Below are 22,795 nucleotides of genomic sequence, written 5' to 3'. Positions count from 1 at the left end.
ATAGACCTGTTTAAAAGCAAGTAAAGTCACCCAAGACTCAACCCATTAGTTTATATTCATTCCTTATTTTGATTTTCTGTACCTTCCTTATCTTTGTTTTGGATATCATATTCCAGGTGTCAATGAGCCATGGAAGCCCCTCTTAACTATACCAGGACATACTATTCTTATCTTGTTTCCAACAGGTTTTGTATCCTGTGCCAAGGACAGAGATATGCTGTGAAAAGTGTCACGGGCTACACCTTTGTGTGAATGAACAGCATTCTGGGAAAAGCATATTCCTTGTTATATAACTTGGCATAACTACCCAAAATTCATCCAGATATAAAATGTACAATGTTAATGTTACGCTTGTAATGCCCATTACTTTGGTGTGCTATACACCTCACCAATATAGATTGACTGACATGTGGGTGCCCCCCTATTGCTGGCACTCTGTGTGCTCCTCATTCTGCCCTAACCACATACTATATTCCCCCAATTTCCACCCCCACCAGGAGTTCTGTGTGCCCCATTCCTCCTCTTCCTCCCCGGACCCCTGCCATGGCAGGGACTGTGTATGTGACCCCATTTCCACCCCCCACCCCTCCACCTACCATTATTTTTCTGTCTGGGAGTTAAGTCATTGAGGGTGTCCATACATTACGCTCTGTCGAGAGATTAGGCAGAGATGAGATAGACAGACATATTTTTGATATGCGTGTCTTAATGAGTTCCAGCAACCTGTTGTTTGATCTATAGACAATTTCAGAAGTGCTTGGAGACATGGGTGTGCTAAAAAGCTGGCAGGGGATTCAAGTTCCCCCATTTTGATGACCTCCTGAGGTCCCTTCCAACCCTGATATTCTATGATTCTATGATTTTCCCCTTTCAGTTTTCCAATTTTCCCACAAATCAATAGGGTTCTTTCCATTGATGCCTAGCGTATTTCCTGAAATTTTTGGATTGATTGGATGCAGCATTCAAAAGCTATTATGTTATAGACAGATAGAAATGTCATTGAGTGTAAGGCCTTCACAGGCTCAGTCAATCATAGAATATCAGGGTTGGAAGGGACCTCAGGAGGTCATCTAGTCCAACCCTCTGCTCAAAGCAGGACCAATCCCCAACTAAATCATCCCAGCCAGGGCTTTATCAAGCCTGACCTTAAAAACCTCTAAGGAAGGAGATTCCATCACCTCCCTAGGTAACGCATTCCAGTGCTTCACCACCCTCCTAGTGAAAAAGCTTTTCCTAATATCCAACCTAAACTTCCCCCACTGCAACTTGAAACCATTACTCCTTGTTCTGTCATCTGCTACCACTGAGAACAGTCTAGATCCATCCTTTTGGAACCCCCTTTCAGGTAGTTGAAAGCAGCTATAAAATCCCCCCCCCCCCATTCTTCTCTTCTGCAGACTAAACAATCCCAGTTCCCTCAGCCTCTCCTCATAAGTCATGTGTTCCAGTCCCCTAATCATTTTTGTTGCCCTCCGCTGGACTCTTTCCAATTTTTTCCACATCCTTCTTGTAGTGTGGGGCCCAAAACTGGACACAGTACTCCAGATTAGGCCTCACCAATGTCGAATAGAGAAGAACAATCATATCCCTCGATCTGCTGGCAATGCCCCTGTCAAGGTTTCTTCCCTACTCTGAACTCTAGGACACAGATGTGGGGACCTGCAAGAAAGACCCCCTAAGCTTATTCTTACCAGCTTAGGTTTAAAAACTTCCCCAAAGTACAAACTTTGCCTTGTCCTTGAACATTACGCTGCCACCACCAAGCGATTTAAACAAAGAACAGGGAAGGAGACCACTTGGAGACGTCTTCCCCCCAAGCCCTATACCCCCTTTCCTGGGGAAGGGATATTATTATCCTCACCAATTGGTACAGGTGAACGCAGACCCAAACCCTTGGATCTTAAGAACAATGAAAAATCAATCAGGTTCTTATAAGAATAATTTTATTTAAAGAAAAGGTAAAAGAATCACCTCTGTAAAATCAGGATGGTAAATACTTTACAGGGTAATGAGATTCAAAACATAGAGAATCCCTCTAGGCAAAACCTTAAGTTACAAAAAGACACAAAAACAGGAATACACAGCAAATTTTATAAGCCAAAAAACAAAAGGAAATCTAATGCATTTTCTAGCTAGATTACTTACTAACTTTACAGGAGTTGGAAGGCTTGCATCCTTGATCTGTTCCCGGCAAAGGTATCACACAGATAGACAGACAAAAGCCTTTCCCCCCCCGCCTCCAGGTTTGAAAGAATCTTGTCCCCTCATTGGTCATTTTGGGTCAGGTGCCAGCAAGATTACCTTAGCTTCTTAACCCTTTACAGGTGAAAGGATTTGGCCAGGAAAATTGTGCACTGCTGTATTGCTCTCCCAGCAGATATCAAGGTGATTGAAGTCTCCCATGAGAACCAGGGCCTGCGATCTAGTAACTTCCATTAGTTGCCGGAAGAAAGCCTTGTCCACCTCATCCCCCCTGGTCCGGTGGTCTATAGCAGACTCCCACCACTACATCACCCTTGTTGCTCACACTTCTAAACTTAATCCAGAGACACTCAGGTTTTTCTGCAGTTTCATACTTGAGCTCTGAGCAGTCATACTGCTCCCTTACATACATGCAACTCCCCCACCTTTTCTGCCTTGCCTGTCCTTCCTGAACAGTTTATATCCATCCAGTACTCCAGTTATGTGAATTATCCCACCAAGTCTCTGTTATTCCAATCACATCATAATTCCTTGACTGTGCCAGGACTTCCAGTTCTCCCTGCTTGTTTCCCAGGTTTCTTGCATTTTGTGTATAGATAACTTATGTGTATAGATGTACTTAAGATAACACACTGATCGTCCCGCTTTCTCAGTGTGAGACAGGAGTCCTCCCCTCTTGCACTCTCCTGCTCATGCTTCCTCCCGGTATCCCACGTCCCCACTTACCTCAGGGCTTTGGTCTTCTTCCCCCGGTGAACCTAGTTTAAAGCCCTCCTCACTAGGTTAGCCAGCCTGCTTGCGAAGATGCTCTTTCCTCTCTTCGTTAGGTGGAGCCCGTCTCTGCCTAGCACTCCTCCTTCCTGGAACACCATCCCATGGTCAAAGAATCCAAAGCCTTCTCTCCGACACCACCTGCATAGCCATTCGTTGACTTCCACGATTCGACTGTCTCTACCCAGGCCTTTTCCTTCCACGGGGAGGATGGATGAGAACACCACTTGTGCCTCAAGCTCCTTTATCCTTTAATCCTCCTTTAATCGCTGTTTTTTCTCAAGGAATAGTACCTCTGTATATCTGGTGTAGTGAGGAGTTGCTTTGAGTGGAGGCACCAAGAAAAAAGAACGTAGGACCCAACTGAGGTGAGGAGAGAGAAGCAACTCCAAATACTGGTGATACTAATCATCTGGGAGAGAAGGAAGGAGATTTAAGGCACACCTCAGGGAGGGGCTATTTAGGCGAAACCTCAACACAGATTCTACTCCTGTTGCATCTTGCAGTGATGTTATCAGGCTTGATTGTCATGGAAACTAACATGGGGAGAGAAATTCTGGTGTATGTATCTTATTAGAATCATCCATGTTAGGAAGGAAATGCACTGCTAGACCACATATATTAGCAGGAGTGTTGTAAACAAGAAAGAAGAAGTAATTATTCCGCTCTACTCAGTTCTGATCAAGCCTCAGCTGGAGTATTGTGTCCAGCTCTGGGCACCACATTTCAGGAAAGATGTGGGCAAACTGGAGAAAGTCCAGAGGAGAGCAACAAAAATGTTTAAAGGTCTATAAATGTGACCTACAATGAAAGATTTAAAAAATTGGGTTTGTTTAGTCTGGAGAAGAGAAGACTGAGGGGGGACATAAATCTTCAAGTACATAAAAGGCTGTTATAAAGAGGAGGGTGATAAATTGTTCTCCTTAATCACTGAGGACAGCACAAGAAGTAATGGGCTTACATTGTGGCAAAGAAGATTTAGATTAAACGTTGGGAAAAACTTCCTGTCAGGGTAGCTAAGTACTGGAGCAAATTACTTAGGGAGGTTGTGGAATCTCCGTCACTGGCAGTTTCTAAGAACAGGTTAGACAAAATACCTGGCAGGGATGGTCTATAATACTTAGTCCTGCATCAATGCAGAGGACTGGACTAGTCGACCAATTGAGGGCCCTTCCAGTCCTACATTTCTATGATTCTATGTAATTTTGTGCTGCCTGATGGCGTCACTGAGTGCTGGGGTACACCCAGTCTTCTCAGATACTCAGCACCCGGTGTACCTGGAGCTGTCTGTCTAGGTGGTATTCCTTCCTTTGCTATAGTATCTGACCACCTTGCTAAATCCATTAATGTATGCCTCACATGCCCCTGAAAAGTAGGTGAGTATTATCCCTATGTTACTTTTTGGGGACTGAGGCATTGAGAGAGAAAGTGACTTGGCCTAGGCCACATAGTGAGTCAGTGGCAGAGGTGGGAATTGCACTCATGTCTTCTTAGTCTCCGACCAGGGACGTATACCTGCACCACAAGACCAGCCTGCCTCTTGGGAGGCCTTATAGACTGGAGCACCTGGTGGGTCCTAGTAAGCGCTCGCACACGGGGCTGAAATTAAAAAATCCTTTAGTGGGGCTGGAAGAGAGGCACGGCTGCGAATACTTTTAGTCAGTTTCAATCAAGAATGAACACAGCCATTCCTAGCTCAGCCCCTAGAGCAGCCCTGTTGAGGGTCACAGGGCTAACCAGGCTCCTCAGGACGCGTGTCTAGATGTCCCTTCTAGTCTGTAGTCTGCTGGAGGCAACTAGGCATTGGCCTGTAGGGCCTACTGGCCAGGGCTCCAACCTCTAGTCTATCTTGTCAGGGATTCCTCCACTTTCTTTTCCTCTCATCCAGTTGTACATGAGAGTTTGCAGGCTAGGTCAGTGAGACTGGCATAGGACTGGCTCTGGCTTTTAACATGGACACTCTCTGATGCTTTTGTTGTCATTGTATTCTTATCGGTTTCTTTTTATCCACTTAGTCATTTTACTTAACATGGGGTGAGAGGTGGGATCACAACCAGGCCTTTGCAGTTACTTGGTACTTGGCCAAACTTTCCCCATCCTGGTTCCCAGGATAATGGGTGAGTCCTTCCACTGCACTTCATCTGAACAAATCTTATCCACTCAGAAGAGCGGATCCTGCCCAACCTATCTGGTAAAGGGATGGAGCCCTGGGTTACAGCTCTGGCCATTAGGAAGGGACAGAACTGTTGGTGGGCTCCAATGGTAGGGGGCATGTTTGTTGCTTTATGAGCAGTTAGGAAGTGGGTATTATGAATGTAGGTCAGCTGCATGAGCCCCACACATCTCTGGTGTCTGCTGGGGCCCTGGAGAGCAGCAGGGAGCCTCCAGGAACAGAAGGATCCCAAAGGGAGGCAACTTCAGCAAAACTGGTAAATTCTGCCAACGCGGCTGTGCACAGTTCTGCATAGCTCCCATTTCTTGGTTAGAGAGCAGAGTGAAGACTACGCTCAGCTGGTGGAGCTGAATTTCAGTGGAGATTGGATCCGTGGGCTGGTGCTGTGTAGTCCACACACCCAGGCCTCGGGAGAAAGAAGAGTCAAACAGCAGGGAAGATAATTATTTATTATTGCAGCAGTGTGTATGGGCTCCACCAGGGACTGGGGCCAACTGTGCTAGGCAGATGACAGAGACATAGATCCTGCACCCCCAGACTGCATCATCAAGGCGCAGCTAACTTATTCTAAAGAAAAGAGGTTTTGTTTAACATGAATATAAAATAAAACATTTCCCTTGGAAGTGAGAAGGAGCCATTACAGGCAGAGCAGAGCAGGAGTCACCTCCCAGCTCTCTCCTCATCTGGGACCTCACTGCCTGCCTGGGGAAGAATATTCCCTCCTCGGGCTCCCTAGAGCCTTCCTCAGGGCCCCCTTCACTTCCTGGTTGCGGAGGCTGTAGATGAGGGGGTTCAGCATGGGGGTGACGATGCAGTACAGCGTGGAGACCAGGGTGTCCACCCCCATGGAGTAGCCTGCACTGGGGCGATTGTAGTTGAGGTTGGCCATCCCAAAGTATATGGTGACCACGATGAGGTGTGCGGCGCAGGTGGAGAAGGCCTTGCGCCTTCCTGTGTTGGAGCGGATCCTGAGGATGGCTGCCAGGATGTAGAGGTAGGAGATGACGATGAGCAGAAATGGGCTCAGGCCCACGAAGATACTAGCCAGATGGAGTGTGACCTCATTGACATAGGTGTCACTGCAGGCGATCTTCAGCAGGGGAGGGACATCACAGAAGAGGTGGGGAAGCTGATTGGTGCCACAGAAGGATAAGCTGGAGGCCATGAAGGTGTGTATGGCTGAGTCCAGGAGACCCCAGAGCCAGGACCCCATGGCGAGTGGGAAGCACACCCTCCGGCTCATGATGTCAGTGTAGCGCAGGGGGTTGCAGATGGCTGCGTACCGGTCATAGGCCATGACGGCTAGGAGTGCGCACTCGGCTCCCGCGCATGACATCAGGAAGAACATCTGGGCCATGCACTCGCAGTAGGAGATGGTTTCCTGCTCACGCAGGAAGTTCAGCAGGATCTTGGGGACTGTGACTGATGAGAAGCAAATATCCAAGCAGGATAAGTGGCTGAGGAAAAAGTACATGGGGCTGTGAAGATGGGAATCCAGCTGGATGAGGGTGAATATCATGGAATTCTGCACCAGGGTGACGAGGTAGATCGCCAGGAATACCAGGAAGAGGAAGGCCTGGCCATGGGGAAGGCTGGAGAAGCCCAGGAAGATGAACTCTGTCACCTGTGTCTGATTCTCCTGTTTCATGGGGCCAGTAAAGTTTGTCTGTGGGGGAGAGGGACAGGAAGAGAGAAGAGACAGGGAGTGAGAGTCAGGAATTCAGAGCTAAAACACCTCCTTCCAGTAATGAGACTGTGATTTCACATGCAGAAAAGATGGAAACTTAGAGCTCAAAATGCTACCTGTTGTCCCTTGTGTGTATGTAAGTCTGACTACAACAGGTTCACACTGTGACAGGAATGACACTTTCCTGCAGTAGCCTTGGGAGATCTTACTGTATTAGGTATATGTATCCTTGCAGGCCAGATGTCTGTAACTCCATTAGAGAAGGTGACTGCAGCCCCCCAAGGAACAAAGAACAGTGGGGGCGATTAGGCCAATTCACTCAGGTTGTATCACCTCCTGGAGAGGCTCACATATATTGGTTCAATCTGGATTCTCCAGAGACCAACAAAGAAAGGACTTTTGGATGAATAGTCAGTTAAAACTCAGGCTCAGTACAATCTTCCTGATCAGCAAATGGAGAGGACATTCTGACCAAGGGGGGCCCGAAACCTTTCTGGGATGGGTTGGAAGAATTTTGGCCTACAAAGGCCATGTCACACTCATGAGTGACTTCTGGTAAGCTTATTAGCATGCATATTGGAACTTTTATTGTTTTTGTGTTTTCTCTAATGCTTTCACATTAACAATAAATGTGCTTGCTTAAAAAGGACTGTGTGGTAACTTTTTTTTTTATAACTGGGTAATTACACTGTTCATAGTTTTTGGAGAGAAAACAAAATAAATGCTGGCCTACTTAGGTAGACTTGCTGGGGAATTCACAGTACAGACTGGGAACTATGCAGCCTTGGAAAACCCTGGTCAGGAGGGAGAGAGAATCCTAGAGGATCAGGGTTGGAAGGGACCTCAGGAGGTCGTCTAGTCCAACCCCTTGTTCAAAGCAGGACCAACCCCAACTAAATCATCCCAGCCAGGGCTTTGTCAAGCCAGGCCTTCAAAACCTCTAAGGATGGAGATTCTAGCACTGCGGTAGGTAACCCATTCCAGTGTTTCACCACCCTCCTAGTGAAATAGTGTTTCCTAATATCCAACCTAGACCTCCCCCACTGCAACTTGAGACCATTACTCCTTGTTCTGTCATCTGCAACCACTGAGAACAGCCTAGCTCCATCCTCTTTGGAACCCCTCTTCAGATAGTTGAAGGCTGCTATCAAATCGCCCCTCACTCTTCTCTTCCACAGACTAAATAACCCCAGTTCCCTCAGCCTCTCCTCGTAAGTCATGTGCCCCAGCCCCCTTATCATTTTCGTTGCCCTCTACTGGACTCTCTTCAATTTGTGCACATCCTTTCTGTAGTGGGGGGCCCCAAAACTGGACGCAGTACTCCAGCTGTGGCCTCACCAGTGCGGAATAGAAGGGAATAATCACTTCCCTCGATCTGCTGGCAGTGCTTTCACTAATGCAGTCCAATATGCCGTTAGCCTTCTTGGCAACAAGGGCACACTGCTGACTCATATCCAGCTTCTTGCCCACTGTAACCCCCCAGGTCCTTTTCTGCAGAACTGCCTCTTAGCCAGTCAGTCCCCAGTCTGTAGCGGTGCATGGGATTCTTCCTTCCTAAGTGCAGGACTCTGCACTTGTCCTTGTTGAACCTCATCAGATTTCTTTTGGCCCAAACCTCCAATTTGTCTAGGTAACTCTGGACCCTATCCCTACCCTCCAGCGTATCTACCTCTCCTCCCAGCTTAGTGTCTTTGCCCAAAAGAGGATACACCTGGGGAGCCAGAAGCGTGACTCTTAACCTAGGCCTTTCTTGGGGGCCACCCTTAGGGAGACAGAGCATCCCCACTCTGGCCCTTGGCAACGGCTGATTTCCTGGTGGCGGGGAGTCCTTATGGGGCAGATCCTTTGTCAGAGAATCATAGAAGTGTAGGACTGGAAGGGACCTCCAGTAGGTCACGTAATTCAATCCTCTGCACTCATGGCAGGACTACGTAATAACTAGACCATTCCTGACTGGGGTTTGCCTGCGGAGGCTGTGGAATCTTCATCATTGGTGGTGGTTAAGAACAGGTTAAACAATTTTTTCCAGTGCTTTACTACCTTGACAGGAAGTTTTTCAAAATGTCCAACCTAAACCTACCTTGCTGCAGTTTAAGCCCATTGCTTCTTGTCCTGTCCTCCTTGTTAACGAGAACAATTCTTCTCCCTCCTCCTTGTAACAACCTTTTATGTACTTGAAAACTGTTATCATGTCGCCTCTCAGTCTTCTCTTCTCCAGACTAAACAAACCCAATTTTTTCAGTCTTCCCTCCTAGCTCATGTTTTCTAGACCTTTAATAATTTTTCTTGCTCTCCTCTGGACTTTCTCCAATTTGTCCAAATCTTTCCTGAAATGTGGTGCCCAGAACTGGACACAATACTCCAGTTGAGGCTGTATCAGAGCGGAGTAGAGTGGAAGAATTACTTCTCATGTCTTGCTTACAACACTCCTGCTGATACATCTCAGAATGATGTTCACTTTTTTTTTTCAGCAGTGTTACACTAACACGCATTTTTCTTGCAGTCCACTATCACCCCCAGATCACTTTCTGCAGTACTCCTTCCTAGACAGTCCTTTCACATTTTGTATGTGTGCAACTGATTGTTTCTTCCTAAATGGAGTACTTTTGTGTTTGTCCTTATTGAATTTCATCCTATTTACTACAGACCATTTCTCCAGATCACTTTGAATTTTAATCCTATCCTCCAAAGCACTTCCAACCCCTCCCAGCTGGGTATCATCCACAAACTTTATAAGTGTACTCTCTATGCCATAATCTAAAGCTATATTTCCCTAGTTCATTTGAGATGGTCATGCAAGACAGTATCAAAAACCATATTAAAGTCAAGATATACCACAACTACTGCTTCCCCATATCCACAAGGCTTGTTATCCTGTCAAAGAAAGCTATTAAGTTGGTTTGGCATGATTTGTTTTTGACAAATCCAGGCTGACTGCTACTTATCACCTTATTATCTTCAAGGTCTTTGCAAATTGATGACGTGATTATTTGCTCCATTATCTTTCCGGATACTGAAGTTAACTTGGCTGGTCTGTAATTCCCCATGGTCTGTCTGAATGTCCCAGCTGATGGGGAAGGGATGGTCGGGTCCAGTTAGAGCCATGCTGGGCACAAGCAAATGTGTGTTTTTAATATGGCTAAATGTATACAAACATTTGGGAACAAAGAACGTAGGCCATACTTAAAGGATGGTGGACTCTATCCTGAGAAGCAGGGATAGCAAAAAAAGCTTGGGGGTTGTGGTGGATAATTAGTTGAATATTTTATCTCTGTCTTTGGCACTGGTGCAACCACTGCTGGAATTCTGTGTCCAGTTCCGGTGCCCACAATTTAAGAAGAATGTTGATTAAATTGGAGATGGTTCAGAGAAGAGCCACAAGAATGATTAAAGATTAGTAAACAAGCTTTATAGAAATAAACCCAAGGAGCTCAATCTATTTGCCTTAACAAAGAGACAGTTAAGGCGTAAGGATCCTAGTCTATCAGTACCTACATGAGGAACAAATATTTAATAATGGATTCTTCAAGCTATCAGAGAAAGGCATAACATGTTCTAATGGCTGGAAGCTGAAGCTAGACAAGCTATGGAAATGAGATATAAATTTTAACAGTCAGGGTAACTAACCACTAGAAAAACTTACCAAGCACCGCAGTGGATTTTCCATCACAGGCAATCTTTAAATCTTTTGTTATCTTTTGTTAAAGATGTGCTGTAGTTCAAAAGGAACTATTTTGGGGGCTTTCTATGGCCTGTGTTATACAGGAGGTCAAGCTAGGACCTAGATCTCATCTGGCTTTGGAATCTATGACTCTAGTATGGCAGCTCCCAGTCACCACTGGTGCTCTGGGTTGTCCTTAGTGGGGCAGATTTCCCCCAAAGCTCTTTTCTGGTGCTCTGCTGGGATAGCTGGGAAAGAGCCATCCCTGAAAAACTAAATATCTGCCTATTTAGCCAACTCCTAGTGCTGGCCCTGAAAGTCCAGGACTCTCTCTGGGGGGATGGCTGAGGGGATGCAGGGGAGGGAAATGGGAGTATTTGGGGAAGATAGGGCAAGAGAGGCTCAGGGAGAGTGAGGGATGTGGGGAATGGAAGGAGGGAGGCTGGGGGGATGCAGGGGAAATGAGGGAGGAAGAAATGGGGCAGAAGCCTGAGACAGGTTCAGGGGGAGTAGAAGGGAAGCTGGGAGGGTGTCCAGGAGAAAAGGGAGGGTGAACGGGGTGCAGAGAATGGGTGGCAGAAAGGTGGCTGGGATTTGCAGGGAGAATGGGGCTGGTGGGATGCTGAGGGAGGAGGAGGAGGATGGGAGCAATGGAAGGGGTGCATGGGCATGGGGTGGGAGTCACTGGGGGATGGGATAGGGCAGGAGAGAGACTGGGGTGCATGAGTGGAAGGGGAGAGGGTGCTGCACAAGCAACACCGCCTGCACTTCTAGCAGGGCTAATCTTGGCTGGCGCCTGCCTGGAACAGCCAGGAGAATGTTAAACAAACACCGGCATGGGGTGGACTGAGGAAGGAAATGGGGTACAAATACAAATATAGGGTGTCATGAACAAATTGAGCCAATGTCAGATGTGGTAACTTCCATTTCTGTACACTCATTTCCATCTGCTACCTTATCTTCATGCCCATGTTCCATATTATCATCCTTATTGAAAACCTGCATATGGCCCCAAAAGTAAATGAATACTTTGCTTTGGTTGTCTTTAATCTCCTTCCCATCTGCACTGCATGGCAGCACAAACTCATCCTTCCTTATTTTCTTATGTAATTAAAAAAACCTCTAATTTTAATGTTCTTGGCAAGAGCTAATTCAGCTTGACTGCTAGCAATTTTCACTTTATTCCTACATTTTCTAACCTCCAAGATGCATCTCTGCTGACCAGTCCTTTTTCCCATTCCCTATAGGCTCTCTGTGTAGTCCTAACAACTTTTTTGAGGTGGTTATTCATCCAGCTGTGTCTGAGGCCTTTCCCTATAATTTTTGTCTCTCTTCTTTCCCCCTCCCCGCCGCCCCCCGCCCCCCCGCCTTGCTTGGGATGCAAATATCAGATCATTTTTATATACTTGATCTTGAAGAAATTCCAAGCTTCCTCCACATTTAAGTCTTTGAGCTCTTCAGTTCAGTTGACTTCTTTAACTAGTGCCCTTAATTCTTGAAAGTCTGCCCTTCTGAAATCAAAAACGTAGTTGATGACCTGGCTTTGATTATCCTTCATTTCCTATGACCGTTTCTTCTAGGGAACCCTTACTACTTATCAAAACCAAGTGTGAAATTGCATCCTCTCTTGTTGGTTAAGTGGCAGTTTTGAAGTAAACTGTCATCTCTCACACCCAGGAATAAGTGGGTCCTACCAGTATTAGTAGCATTTATGCTCCAGTCTATATCTGGCAAGTTAGTTTCCCATTATGACCCAATTCCTGGTAGTAATTATCTTTCTAATAATACAGATCTCTAGCCATATCCAAGACTGACCCTGTGGGTCAATAGCAGATCCCTAACATTATTTTATCTTAACAGACCCTCTCTTACAATCCTGCCCCAAAGTGTTTTTGTCCATTCCATCACTTCTTACAGTTCACCACTTTGCTAAAGTACAACACTATCCCACCACCTTTACCTTTTATTCCTATCTCTCCTAAACAGCATATACCCTTGAATATCTGTATTCCAGTCATGAGTGCTATTCCATCACGTTTCTGTAATCCCTATAATATCTGGTTCAATCTTCTGCACCAGTAGTTTTGGTTCCTCCATTTTATTGCCTGGACTCCTTGCGTTCATGTACTAACATTTCAGTTGTTTCCCTGGGACTTCATCCAGTTTTCTAGTCATACTAGGTATAGTCCTTTCACTAACTGTACCACCTATCTGATTACTATTCCAATCAATATTTGTACTTTCTTTCTTGCTGTCCATACTCTTACCTTGTGGAGTTCCATTATTCCCCTACTAAATCTTCCTTTAACTGATTTTGACTCGTCTTGCATATTTAAGCCAGGCATGAAGATTTCCTGAGACTCTCCCACCCTTCTCCCCTCATCTCCTAGTTTAAATTCCTTCTTATCCGTCATGCCAGCCTTGATTCCAGAAGGCAAATACCCCAGGTACTCAAGTGGAGCCCATCAGTTGAGAAGAGTCTTCTTTCTGTTAATGCTTCCCAATGATTGATCATCCCAAAACCTTCCTTGTCGCTCCAATCCTTGAGCCATCTATTGATCTTCATTATCTTGTCATGCCTTTTCCCTCCTTCGCTATGGACCAGAAGTATTCTGCTGAAGATCATCTGAATTTCCACTTCTTTAAACATCTTAACCATAGTCATCCTTGAGCTATGCTAGTGGGAATCTAGCAGTGTCATTTGTCCCAACATGTTGCAGAATCAGTGGATTTTTTTTTCTCCAGTCCTACTGGGATAGTTTTCAACCTCACGTCTCCATCTTGTGGTATTGCTCCTGGCAGATAGCATGCTCTTCTATTCTCTGGATCTGGTCTGATGACCGGCCTGTCAATTCTCCTGAGTATGAGGTCCCCAATCACATAGACCTGTTTCTCCCTGGTGTTGGTATGAATCAGTCTTATGTTCTCCCTTGTGGTCCCATTTAAATGTTCCTCATTTTTCCTTAGGCTGTGGTCCCTGGCTATGTCCATCGTCTCTTCTCCTCCTCTGCAGGGACTGGCTTCCTTTCTTTTCTTCCTTGCCATGCCGTCTTCTGCTTCCTCTTTTCCCAATGCAGAAAACCCTGTTATTCAACTCGATTTCACCACTACTAGCTGGTTTCTTCCCCTGCCTTGTCTGCATGGTCACATTCTTCCATGGATCTAGGAACAAGAAATGCAGGCTGTACCTACATAATGGAGGACTGTATCCTGAAAAGGATTTAGGGATCATAAAGGACTAAAACTCAATAGGAGCTCCTAGTACTATGCTGTGGCAAAAAGAGCTAATGTGTTCCTCAGATGTACAAACAGGGGAGTAGTGAGTAGAAGTAGAGAGGTAATTTTTTACCCCCTGTGTACGGCATTAGGGAGAGCGCTATTGGAATTCTGTGTCCTGTTCTGGCATTCACATTTTTAAAAGAATGTTGAAAAATTGGAGAGCATGCGGTAAACAGCCACAAAAGTGATTTACGGGCTGGGGAAACTGCCTAATGTTGAGCTACTTAGAGCTCAGTATGCTTAGTTTATCAAGGAAGAGACTCAGAGGTGACTTGCTTACATTGTATAAATACCTTTCACAGGGAGAAAATAAAGGGCAGTTTAATCTAGCAGAGAATGGCATAACAAGAACTAGTGGCTGAAAGCTGAAACCAGACAAATTCCAATTAGAAATAAGGCAGAAATGTTTAATGGTGAAGGTGATTAACCATTGGAACAAACTCCCAAGGAAAGTGATAGATTCTCCATCTTGTGATGTCTTCAAATCAAGACTGAATGCCTTCCTGGAATATACATTTTAGCCAAACCCAAGTGATTGGGCTCAATACCGGGGTACGTGCGTTAAATTTAAGGGCCTCTGATAAACAGGAAGTCATATAACATAATCTAATGGTCCCTTCTGGGGAGACGTTACAAAGCTAAGCAATGGGGCAACTTGATGACAGATGCTATTCAGTTTACTTCCACGCTGAACTTCCCAGATGCACTTCTAGGTTCTAATTTAACTATAATCAAATTAGCAAAAAGAAATAGATATTGTGGCCAGGTCAATGCAAATATCTGCTGTGGGCAGCAGTAAAAGCAAATACAGGTAAGAGAATAGTACTAAAGATAGGTGGCATACATTATACAAACTGATGGCACACATCCCCAGGAGGTGATGCTCTGTTCTGGTCATCCTCATCTCAAAAGGGATAAAGCAAAACTAAAGGGCTTAAGAGACTGATAGGAATGGCTGAGTCTGGAAAGACTTTCACATGAAGACAGACTGAAAGGCTGGGATTACTCGGTTTAGAGGAGAGGGAACATGAGAGGGATCCAGAATGACTGGAAGGGGAATGCTCCTGTTTAACTTTCCTCATAACAAGGTGGCACACAATGAAACTAAAAAGCATCCTCTACGTATCACCAGAGTTTGCTACTCCTGTTCTGTATACAATAGGTACAATGGGGCTAAATTAATGGGACCCAGTGTTTTGAATTTCCTCGCTCCTCTGTTTAAAATTCTTATTCTGGATGTTGGCTGGAGTTTTTCCACATTTAATTTCCCGGTCTCTTTTTTTTCCCCCTTCTCCCTGCCCTCCCCCCTCTCTCTCCCTGCCCCCCCCCCCCCCCCATCCCCAGGAGAAGCCCAGCACCAGTTACAGGGCAGACAGCCGAATCGGGAGCAGAATGCCCTGAATGACAGGGTAACTCTCTTTACTTCTCTTGAGCAAATTCCTCTCCAGCCCACCTCTGGCTCCAGCTGCCCTGCCAGCAGCTTTTCAGAACTGTCTGTGCTGGCAGGTCACTTTCCTTGAGTGTCAGAGTTACCCAGAGCACCCAGCACCTTTGTGAAAGGTAAATGCTGCCTAGACTTTGGGCTGGCCCTCTGCTCGTGGTAAATTCACCCTCTGTGCTGGGAGAGAGCAGCTGCCCTTCCACATGAAGCCTCTGCCACCATGGTCTGCGCCTACGTAGCTGGGAATCACTTTGCTCTGCAATGTTCCACCTGCCAAGACACTTCCCTACAGAACCTGTCCAAGTGGCTCTTCTTAGGTGCAAGCGAGTTGCGCGCCCAGGACTTGGGGAGACACCCTTCTGGCCTCCGGACTCCAGCCCCCATGCCCTTCTCAGAGTGTTGCTAAGGGAGATGACTGGCCAGAATCCCCCCGTCCCCAACACACAGGGAGATGCCTGGCTGGAGCTGTCCTCTTCCCCACCCTCATTGCTGAGGGAGACTTTCCCCAGCATCCCAGTATTCAGTGACTCTCTGACCCTTTCTCTCCATGCAGTAGAAGCAGCAGGATCACTGGCTGACAGCCCCATGGGGAAGAGGCTGGGACTGGCTTTCAGCTCCTTCATCCCTGAGCCCAGAGCAGAGGCTGCAGAGCGACTTACCCAGCAGGGTGTCCTGTCGCTGGGTCCATCGCTCAGGCTGGAGCCACACGGGCATGGCGGAGAGGAGGGGGTGTCAGTAGCTCTAGCTGGGCCCTTGCTGAACCTCTGCCATTGGGAGTTGGTGGGATGGCAGCTCACGCCCACACCAAATGCTCTGTGAAGAGAAAAGATCATGGAAATGCCTGGGTCTCACCTGCGTGAGGAGGAACCTGTCTGCTCCCTGGGTCTGAGGCTGGGGCTGCCTGGAGGGCGTGGTATTTAACCCCGGCTGAGAGAGCCCACAGGGACAGACTCTCAAATGCAGCTCACTGTCAATGACAGGAACAGAGCCCTGTAAAAACACTTCCCTTCCCACTCCATCCCATGGGGCTTCTCGGGTGTTGGTGCTGGATCTAAGTCAGATGGATGAAGCCCAGAATGTCAGCTTTACTGGGCCTCCCCCAGCCCCCGATCTCCCAATCCCAGGCCCCACCTCTAGGTCCCCACAGTTGAACACCAACAAAAGGGCTTTATGGAGTGTCCAGAATCATTTTTCTGTTTTCCCAGAGTTCATTTTAGTGCTGAAAGTGCATCCCTTGGATATACAGCCTGCCAGGTTGCAGGTCCTGTCACACTGAAGCCCCCATCCTTTCCCCCTCTCTTGCTCTTAGTCAGCAGCAGGCAAACCTGAGCACCCTGCACATATCCGTCTGTGCTGCTGATAGGCAGTTCTACAGCCTGGGGCAGCGTGAGTGCACCCAGGCAGCAGGGTAGCTGTGGGTGGGACAGACACGGACGCTGGATGCTGGTGGAGCAAGTCGCACTCGCTCCAGTCAGTGGAGTTGAAGAGTCACTGCATCCCTAAGCCACAGTGGTAGCCAAAGCAGAGAGTTTTCCGTGCACCTCCACCATGGCAGCTGCCCAGCCCAGAACAGCAGTGCTGCCTGGAGCTGGGCCAGGCTGGGGAACATGCGGTACAGCCAGAGCTGCCAGGAATTGTGAACCTACGTCTCAGAGGGCAGGCTGAGTTGGAGCTGACGGCTGCCCTGGGAACTGCATCAGGCGAGAGAAGAAATGCACCGTCGATACAGCTGGGTCTCCCCACTTCCATGTTCTCAGACTTGCAGTGGAGTCACTGTCCTTCATAGCTGTCTAAAGCCAGCAGAGACGGTGGGCCCATTACTGATGGGGATTCAGGAGGGCCAGCTGCCTGCCTTGCTTACGGAAGTGTGGGTTAGATGCTGACAAATGAAACCATCTCTGGATGTTACTGACCTCCTCAGTTACGGTCCTGATTTGAACCTCCCACCACTAGGGAAGCTGATTATTGAGCCTGGTGCCAACCCCAGAGTCCAGCTACAAGCTTGGATTCCTGCTGCACTGGTTTCAGCGCTGAGTATGGAATGGGGACTGCATCAGTGCCAATGATCTGTTCTGTTCAGGTTTTTACTCTGCACCCATCCTGGTGCTATCCAACTGACTTCCCCTCCAAATCTTGAGAATCATGTCCATTCTGAGGCTGTTGTGGACTTCCCTATGGGAGCCTGATGGAGTGAACAGTGGCACTTCAAACAAGTGCACTCAAACAGGAAGGGTGTGATGAAGTGGAAAATTTCTGTAATCATTTTATGAAGCCCACATGTGCCTCAGTTTCCCTCTGTCCTTCGCATTGCTACCCAGTGGGGAAAACAGGGTGAAGTCTGCTCTTGGAAGCACCACAGGACATGAAGGGTAGGTGTCACCTTGCTGCAATGAATAGTGTCATTAAGGAACTAGTTGAAACTGATCCAATTCAACAGACAGTCCAGAGGGACTGTGAAATCCCTAACAACTAAACAACCGAGCCTCAACAGCGGGAAGCTCCGGCAAGTAGGGTAGAGAGCTCAGCATGGCCCAGCCTGGAGACAAAGGACTAGCAGGTGACCTGTAGGGGATAAAGAGTGGACTTCTGGAAGAAACTGGCTGTTCTCACCTGGGATTGACTAAGAGGTCAGAGAGAGATGGAGCCTAAGATGGAATCTACCACAGCCTGGTTGTTGGATTGCTATGGCTTGGCCAGATGGACTGTCATTTTTAATAAGAACAGCCATACTGGGTCAGACCAAAGATCCATCTAGCCCAGTATCCTGTCTTCTGACAGTGACCAATGCCAAGTGCATCAGAGGGAATGAACAGAACAGGGAAGCATCAAGTGATCCATCCCCAGTTGCCCATTCCCAGCTTCTGGCAAACAGAGGCCAGGGACACCATCCCTGCCCATCCTGGCTAAGAGCCATTGATGGACCTATCCTCCATGAACTTATTTAGTTCTTTTTTAAATCCTGTTAAAGACTTGGCCTTCACAACATCCTCTGGCAAGGAGTTCCACAGGTTGACTGTGCATTTTGTGAAAAAATACTTCCTTTTGTACATCTCTTTTCCAAGCTGAAAAGTCCGAGACGTATTAATTTCTCCTCACATGGAAGCTGTTACACGCCTCTAATATTTTTGTTGCCCTCTTCTGTACCTTTTCCAATTCCAATATATCTTTTTTTAGATGGGGCGACCACATCTGCACGCAGTATTTGAGATGTGGGCATACCATGGATTTATATAGAGGCAATATGATATTCTCTGTCTTATTATCTATCCCTTTCTTAAGGATTCCCAACATTGTTAGCTTTTTTGACTGCTGCTGCACATTGAGTGGATGTTTTCAGAGAACTATCCACAGTGACTCCAGGATCTCTTTCTTGAGTTGTAACAGCTAATTTAGACCCCATCATTTTATATGTATAGTTGGGGATATGCTTTCCAATTTGCATTACTTTGCATTTCTCAATTTCTTTTTGCTGATACAGACTAACACAGCTACCACTCTGAAATCTGCCATTTTGTTGTCCAGTCATGCAATTTTGTGAAAACAATGAGAAGTCCCTGTGGCACCTTAAAGACTAACAAATTTATTTGGACATAAGCTTTTGTGGGCTAAAACCCACTTTATCAGATGCATGGAGTGAAAAATACAGTAAGCAGTGCATATGTATTACAGCACATGAAAAGATGGGAGTTGCCGTACCTTGTTGGGGGTCACTGCTAAAGAGGCCAGTGAAATCAAGGAGGCCATCACCCATTCCCAACAGTTGACAAGAAGGTGTGAGTATCAGCAGAGGGAAAATTACTTTTTGTAGTGACTCATCCACTCCAAGTCTTTATTCAGGCCTAATTTGATGGTGTCAAGTTTGCAAATTAATTCCAGTTCTGCAGTTTCTCTTTGAAGTCTGTTTCTGAAGTTTTTTTTGTTGAAGAATTGCCACTTTTACGTCTGTTATTGAGTGTCCAGGGAGGTTGAAGTGCTCTCTGACTGGTTTTTGAATGCTACAATTCTTGATGGCTGATTTGTGTCCATTTATTCTTTTGCGTAGAGACTGTCCAGTTTGGCCAATGTACATGGCATTGGTAGATGTGCAGGTGAACGAGCCCCTGATGGTGTGGCTGATGTGGTTAGGTCCTATGATGGTGTCCTTTGAATAGATTATGTGGACAGAGTTGGCAACGGGCTTTGTTGCAGGGATTGGTTCCTGGGTTAGTGTTTTTGTTGTGTGGTGTGTAGTTGCTGGTGAGTATTTGTTTCAGGTTGGTGAGTATTTGTTTCAGGCCAGTCCTCCTGTAAGCGAGGACTGGCCTGTCTCCCAAGGTCTGTGAGAGTGAGGGATCATCCTTCAGGATAGGTTGTAGATCCTTGATGATGCGCTGGAGAGGTTTTGGTTGGGGGCTGTAGGTGACGGCTAGTGGCGTTCTGTTACTTTCTTTGTTGGGCCTGTCCTGTAGTAAGTGACTTCTGGGTACTCTTCTGGCTCTGTCAGTCTGTTTCTTCTCTTCACCAGATGAGTATTGTAGTTTTAAGAATGCTTGATAGAGATCCTGTCGGTGTTTGTCTCTGTTTGAGGGATTGGAGCAAATGCGGTTGTATCTTAGAGCTTGGCTGTAGACAATGGATTGTGTGGTGTGGTCTGGATGAAAGCTGGAGGCATGTAGGTAGGAATAGTGGTCAGTAGGTTTCCGGTATAGGGTGGTGTTTATGTGACCATCGCTTATTAGCACCATAGTGTCCAGGAAGTGGATCTCTTGTGTGGACTGGTCCAGGCTGAGGTTGATGGTGGGCCGGAAATTGTTGAAATCCTGGTGGAATTCCTCATGGGCCTCCTTCCCATGGGTCCAGATGATGAAGATGTCATCAATGTAGCGCAAGTAGAGTAGGGGTGCTAGGGGACGAGAGCTGAGGAAACGTTGTTCTAAGTCAGCCATAAAAATGTTGGCATACTGTGGGGCCATGTGGGTGCCCATAGCAGTGCGCTGACTTGAAGGTATAAATTATCCCCAAATCTGAAATAGTTGTCAGTGAGGACAAAGTTTTGTGAGATCCCTTTGTAGCTCTTCACAGTCTGGTTTGGACTTCTGCAAATTTTGCCACCTCACTGTTTACCCCTTTTTCCAAATCATTTATGAATATGTTGAATAGTATTGGTCCCAGTACAGACCCCCTGGGAGACACCTTTTCCACTGTGAAAACTGACCATTTATTCATACCATTTATTTCCTATCTTTTAACCAGTTCCTGATCCAGGAGAGGACCTTCCCTCTTATCCCATGACAGCTTACTTTGCTTAAGAGCCTTTGGTGAGGGTCCTTGTCAAAGGCTTTCTGAAAGTCCAAGTATACTATATCCACTAACAGAAAAGGAGTACTTGTGGCACCTTAGAGACTAACCAATTTATTTGAGCATAAGCTTTCGTGAGCTAAAATGAGCTGTAGCTCACGAAAGCTTATGCTCAAATAAATTGGTTAGTCTCTAAGGTGCCACAAGTACTCCTTTTCTTTTTGCGAATACAGACTAACACGGCTGTTACTCTGAAACTATATCCACTGGATCTCCCTTGTCCACATGCTTGTCAAGCCCCTCAAAGAATTCTAGTAGATTGGTGAGGCATGATTTCCTTTTACAAAAACCATGTTGACTCATCCCCAAAAATCATGTTCATCTGCGTGTCTGTTAATTTTGTTCTTTACTATAGCGTCAACCAATTTCCACGGTACTGAAGCCAGGCTTACTGGCCTGTAATTGCCGCGATCACCTCCGGAGCCCTTTTTAAAAATTGGCATCACATTAGCTATCCTCCAGTCATCTGGTGCAGAAGCTGATTTAAATGATAGGTTACAGACCACAGTTAGTAGTTCTGCAATTTCACATTTGAGTTCCTTCAGAACTTTGGGGTGAATATCATTATCTGGTCCTGGTGACATATTACTGTTTAATTTATCAATTTGTTCCAAAACCTCCCCCATTCATACCTGAATCTGGGACAGTTCCTCAGATTTGTCACCTAAAAGAATGGCTCAGGTCTGGCAACCTCCCTCACATCCTCAGCCGTGAACTCCGTTGCAAAGAATTCATGTAGTTTCTCTACAAGGGCCTTATCATCCTTGAATGCTCCTTTAGCATCTCGATTGTCCAGGGGCTCCACTGGTTGTTTCACAGGCTTCCTGCTTCTGACGTACTTAAAAAAATTTTTGCTCTTACTTTTTGAGTCTTTGTCTAGCTGTTCAACAAATTCTTTTTTGGCCTGCGTAATTATATTTTTACACTTCACTTGCCAGAATTTATGCTCCTTTCTACTTTCCTCAATAGGATTTAACTTTTTTTAAAGGATACCTTTTTGCCGCTCACTGCTTCTTTTACTTTGTTGTTTAGTCATGGTAGCATTTTTTTTTTCGGTCATCTTACTATGTTTTTAAATTTGGGGTATATGTTTAAGTTGAGCCTCTATTATCGTATCTCTAAAAGTTTCCATGCAGCTTGTAGTGATTTCATTTTTGTCACTGTACATTTTAATTTCCATTTAACTAGCAAAGATGGCTACCACCTCCCACTGCTTTCAGTGAGGTTGAAGCCATGCCCACAAGCAAAATGGCTGACACTCTATGGTTCAGGGGTCTGGACAGGACTCAGGGACTGTGAGGAACAGCAGAGACCCTGTGAAAGGGGGAGGGGAGAATGTGGGGGGAGAAAGAGGCAAAAGCGACGCTGATGGGTTGCAGAGGCCAGTGCTGGGAGTGGGAGACTCACAGATTCCAAGGCCAAAAGGGACCATTGTAATGATCTAGTCTGATCTCTGGCCTGTGATACACAGGAGATCAGACTAGAACTTCCCCCAATAATTCCTAGAGCCTGGGTTAGAAAAACATCCAGTCTGGATTGTCAAGTGATGGAGACTCTACAACGAGCCTTGGAGAATGGTTCCAATGGTTGATTACTCAGTGTAAATTTTTAGCAGTGAATTTGCAGTCTGACCCTGGGGACTGGCTGGCAGCTCCCCGCATGGGGCTGGACTGGGGGGGAAGGCAACTCCCCTTGGAGCAGCCAGGGGAAGGCAATGTTGCAGTGTTGCGAACTTGTGAACTGAGTGTGAGTCACAGGATTTTTGGCCCTTGCAGAAGGAGCTGTTGTGATGACATATGATGAGATAACTGGTTCTATGATGAGATAACTGGCTCTGTGGATGAGGGGAAAGCAGTGGACGTGTTATTCCTTGACTTTAGCAAAGATTTTGACACGGTCTCCCACGGTCTCTTGCCAGCAAGTTAAAGAAGTATGGGCTGGATGAATGCACTACAAGGTGGGTAGAAAGTTGGCTAGATTGTCGGGGTCAATGGGTAGTGATCAATGGCTCCATGTCTAGTTGGCAGCCGGTATCTAGCGGAGTCCCCCAAGGGTCGGTCCTGGGGTCGGTTTTGTTCAATATCTTCATTAATGACCTGGAGGATGGCGTGGATTGCACCGTCAGCAAGTTTGTGGATGACACTAAACTGGGAGGAGTGGTAGATACGCTGGAGGGTAGGGATAGGATACAGAGGGACCTAGACAAATTGGAGGATTGGGCCAAAAGAAATCTGATGAGGTTCA

General features: G+C 46.4%; 1 protein-coding gene across 1 annotated transcript; it reads right to left on the bottom strand.

Annotated features, from left to right (window-relative positions):
* Positions 1-5,527: 5,527 nt before the first annotated feature.
* Positions 5,528-6,896, bottom strand: LOC102938779 (olfactory receptor 5V1). The gene has a single exon (XM_007066735.4). It carries the CDS (start codon positions 6,792-6,794, stop codon positions 5,838-5,840), a length of 957 nt encoding a protein of 318 aa, XP_007066797.3. The 5' UTR covers positions 6,795-6,896; the 3' UTR covers positions 5,528-5,837.
* Between the last annotated feature and the right edge of the window lie 15,899 nt (positions 6,897-22,795).

Source organism: Chelonia mydas, chromosome 1 (genome assembly GCF_015237465.2).
Source record: "Chelonia mydas isolate rCheMyd1 chromosome 1, rCheMyd1.pri.v2, whole genome shotgun sequence".
Taxonomy (NCBI): Eukaryota; Metazoa; Chordata; order Testudines; family Cheloniidae; genus Chelonia; species Chelonia mydas.
The sequence above is the reverse complement of the archived record's forward strand: the minus strand, read 5'-3'. Positions and strand labels throughout refer to the sequence as shown.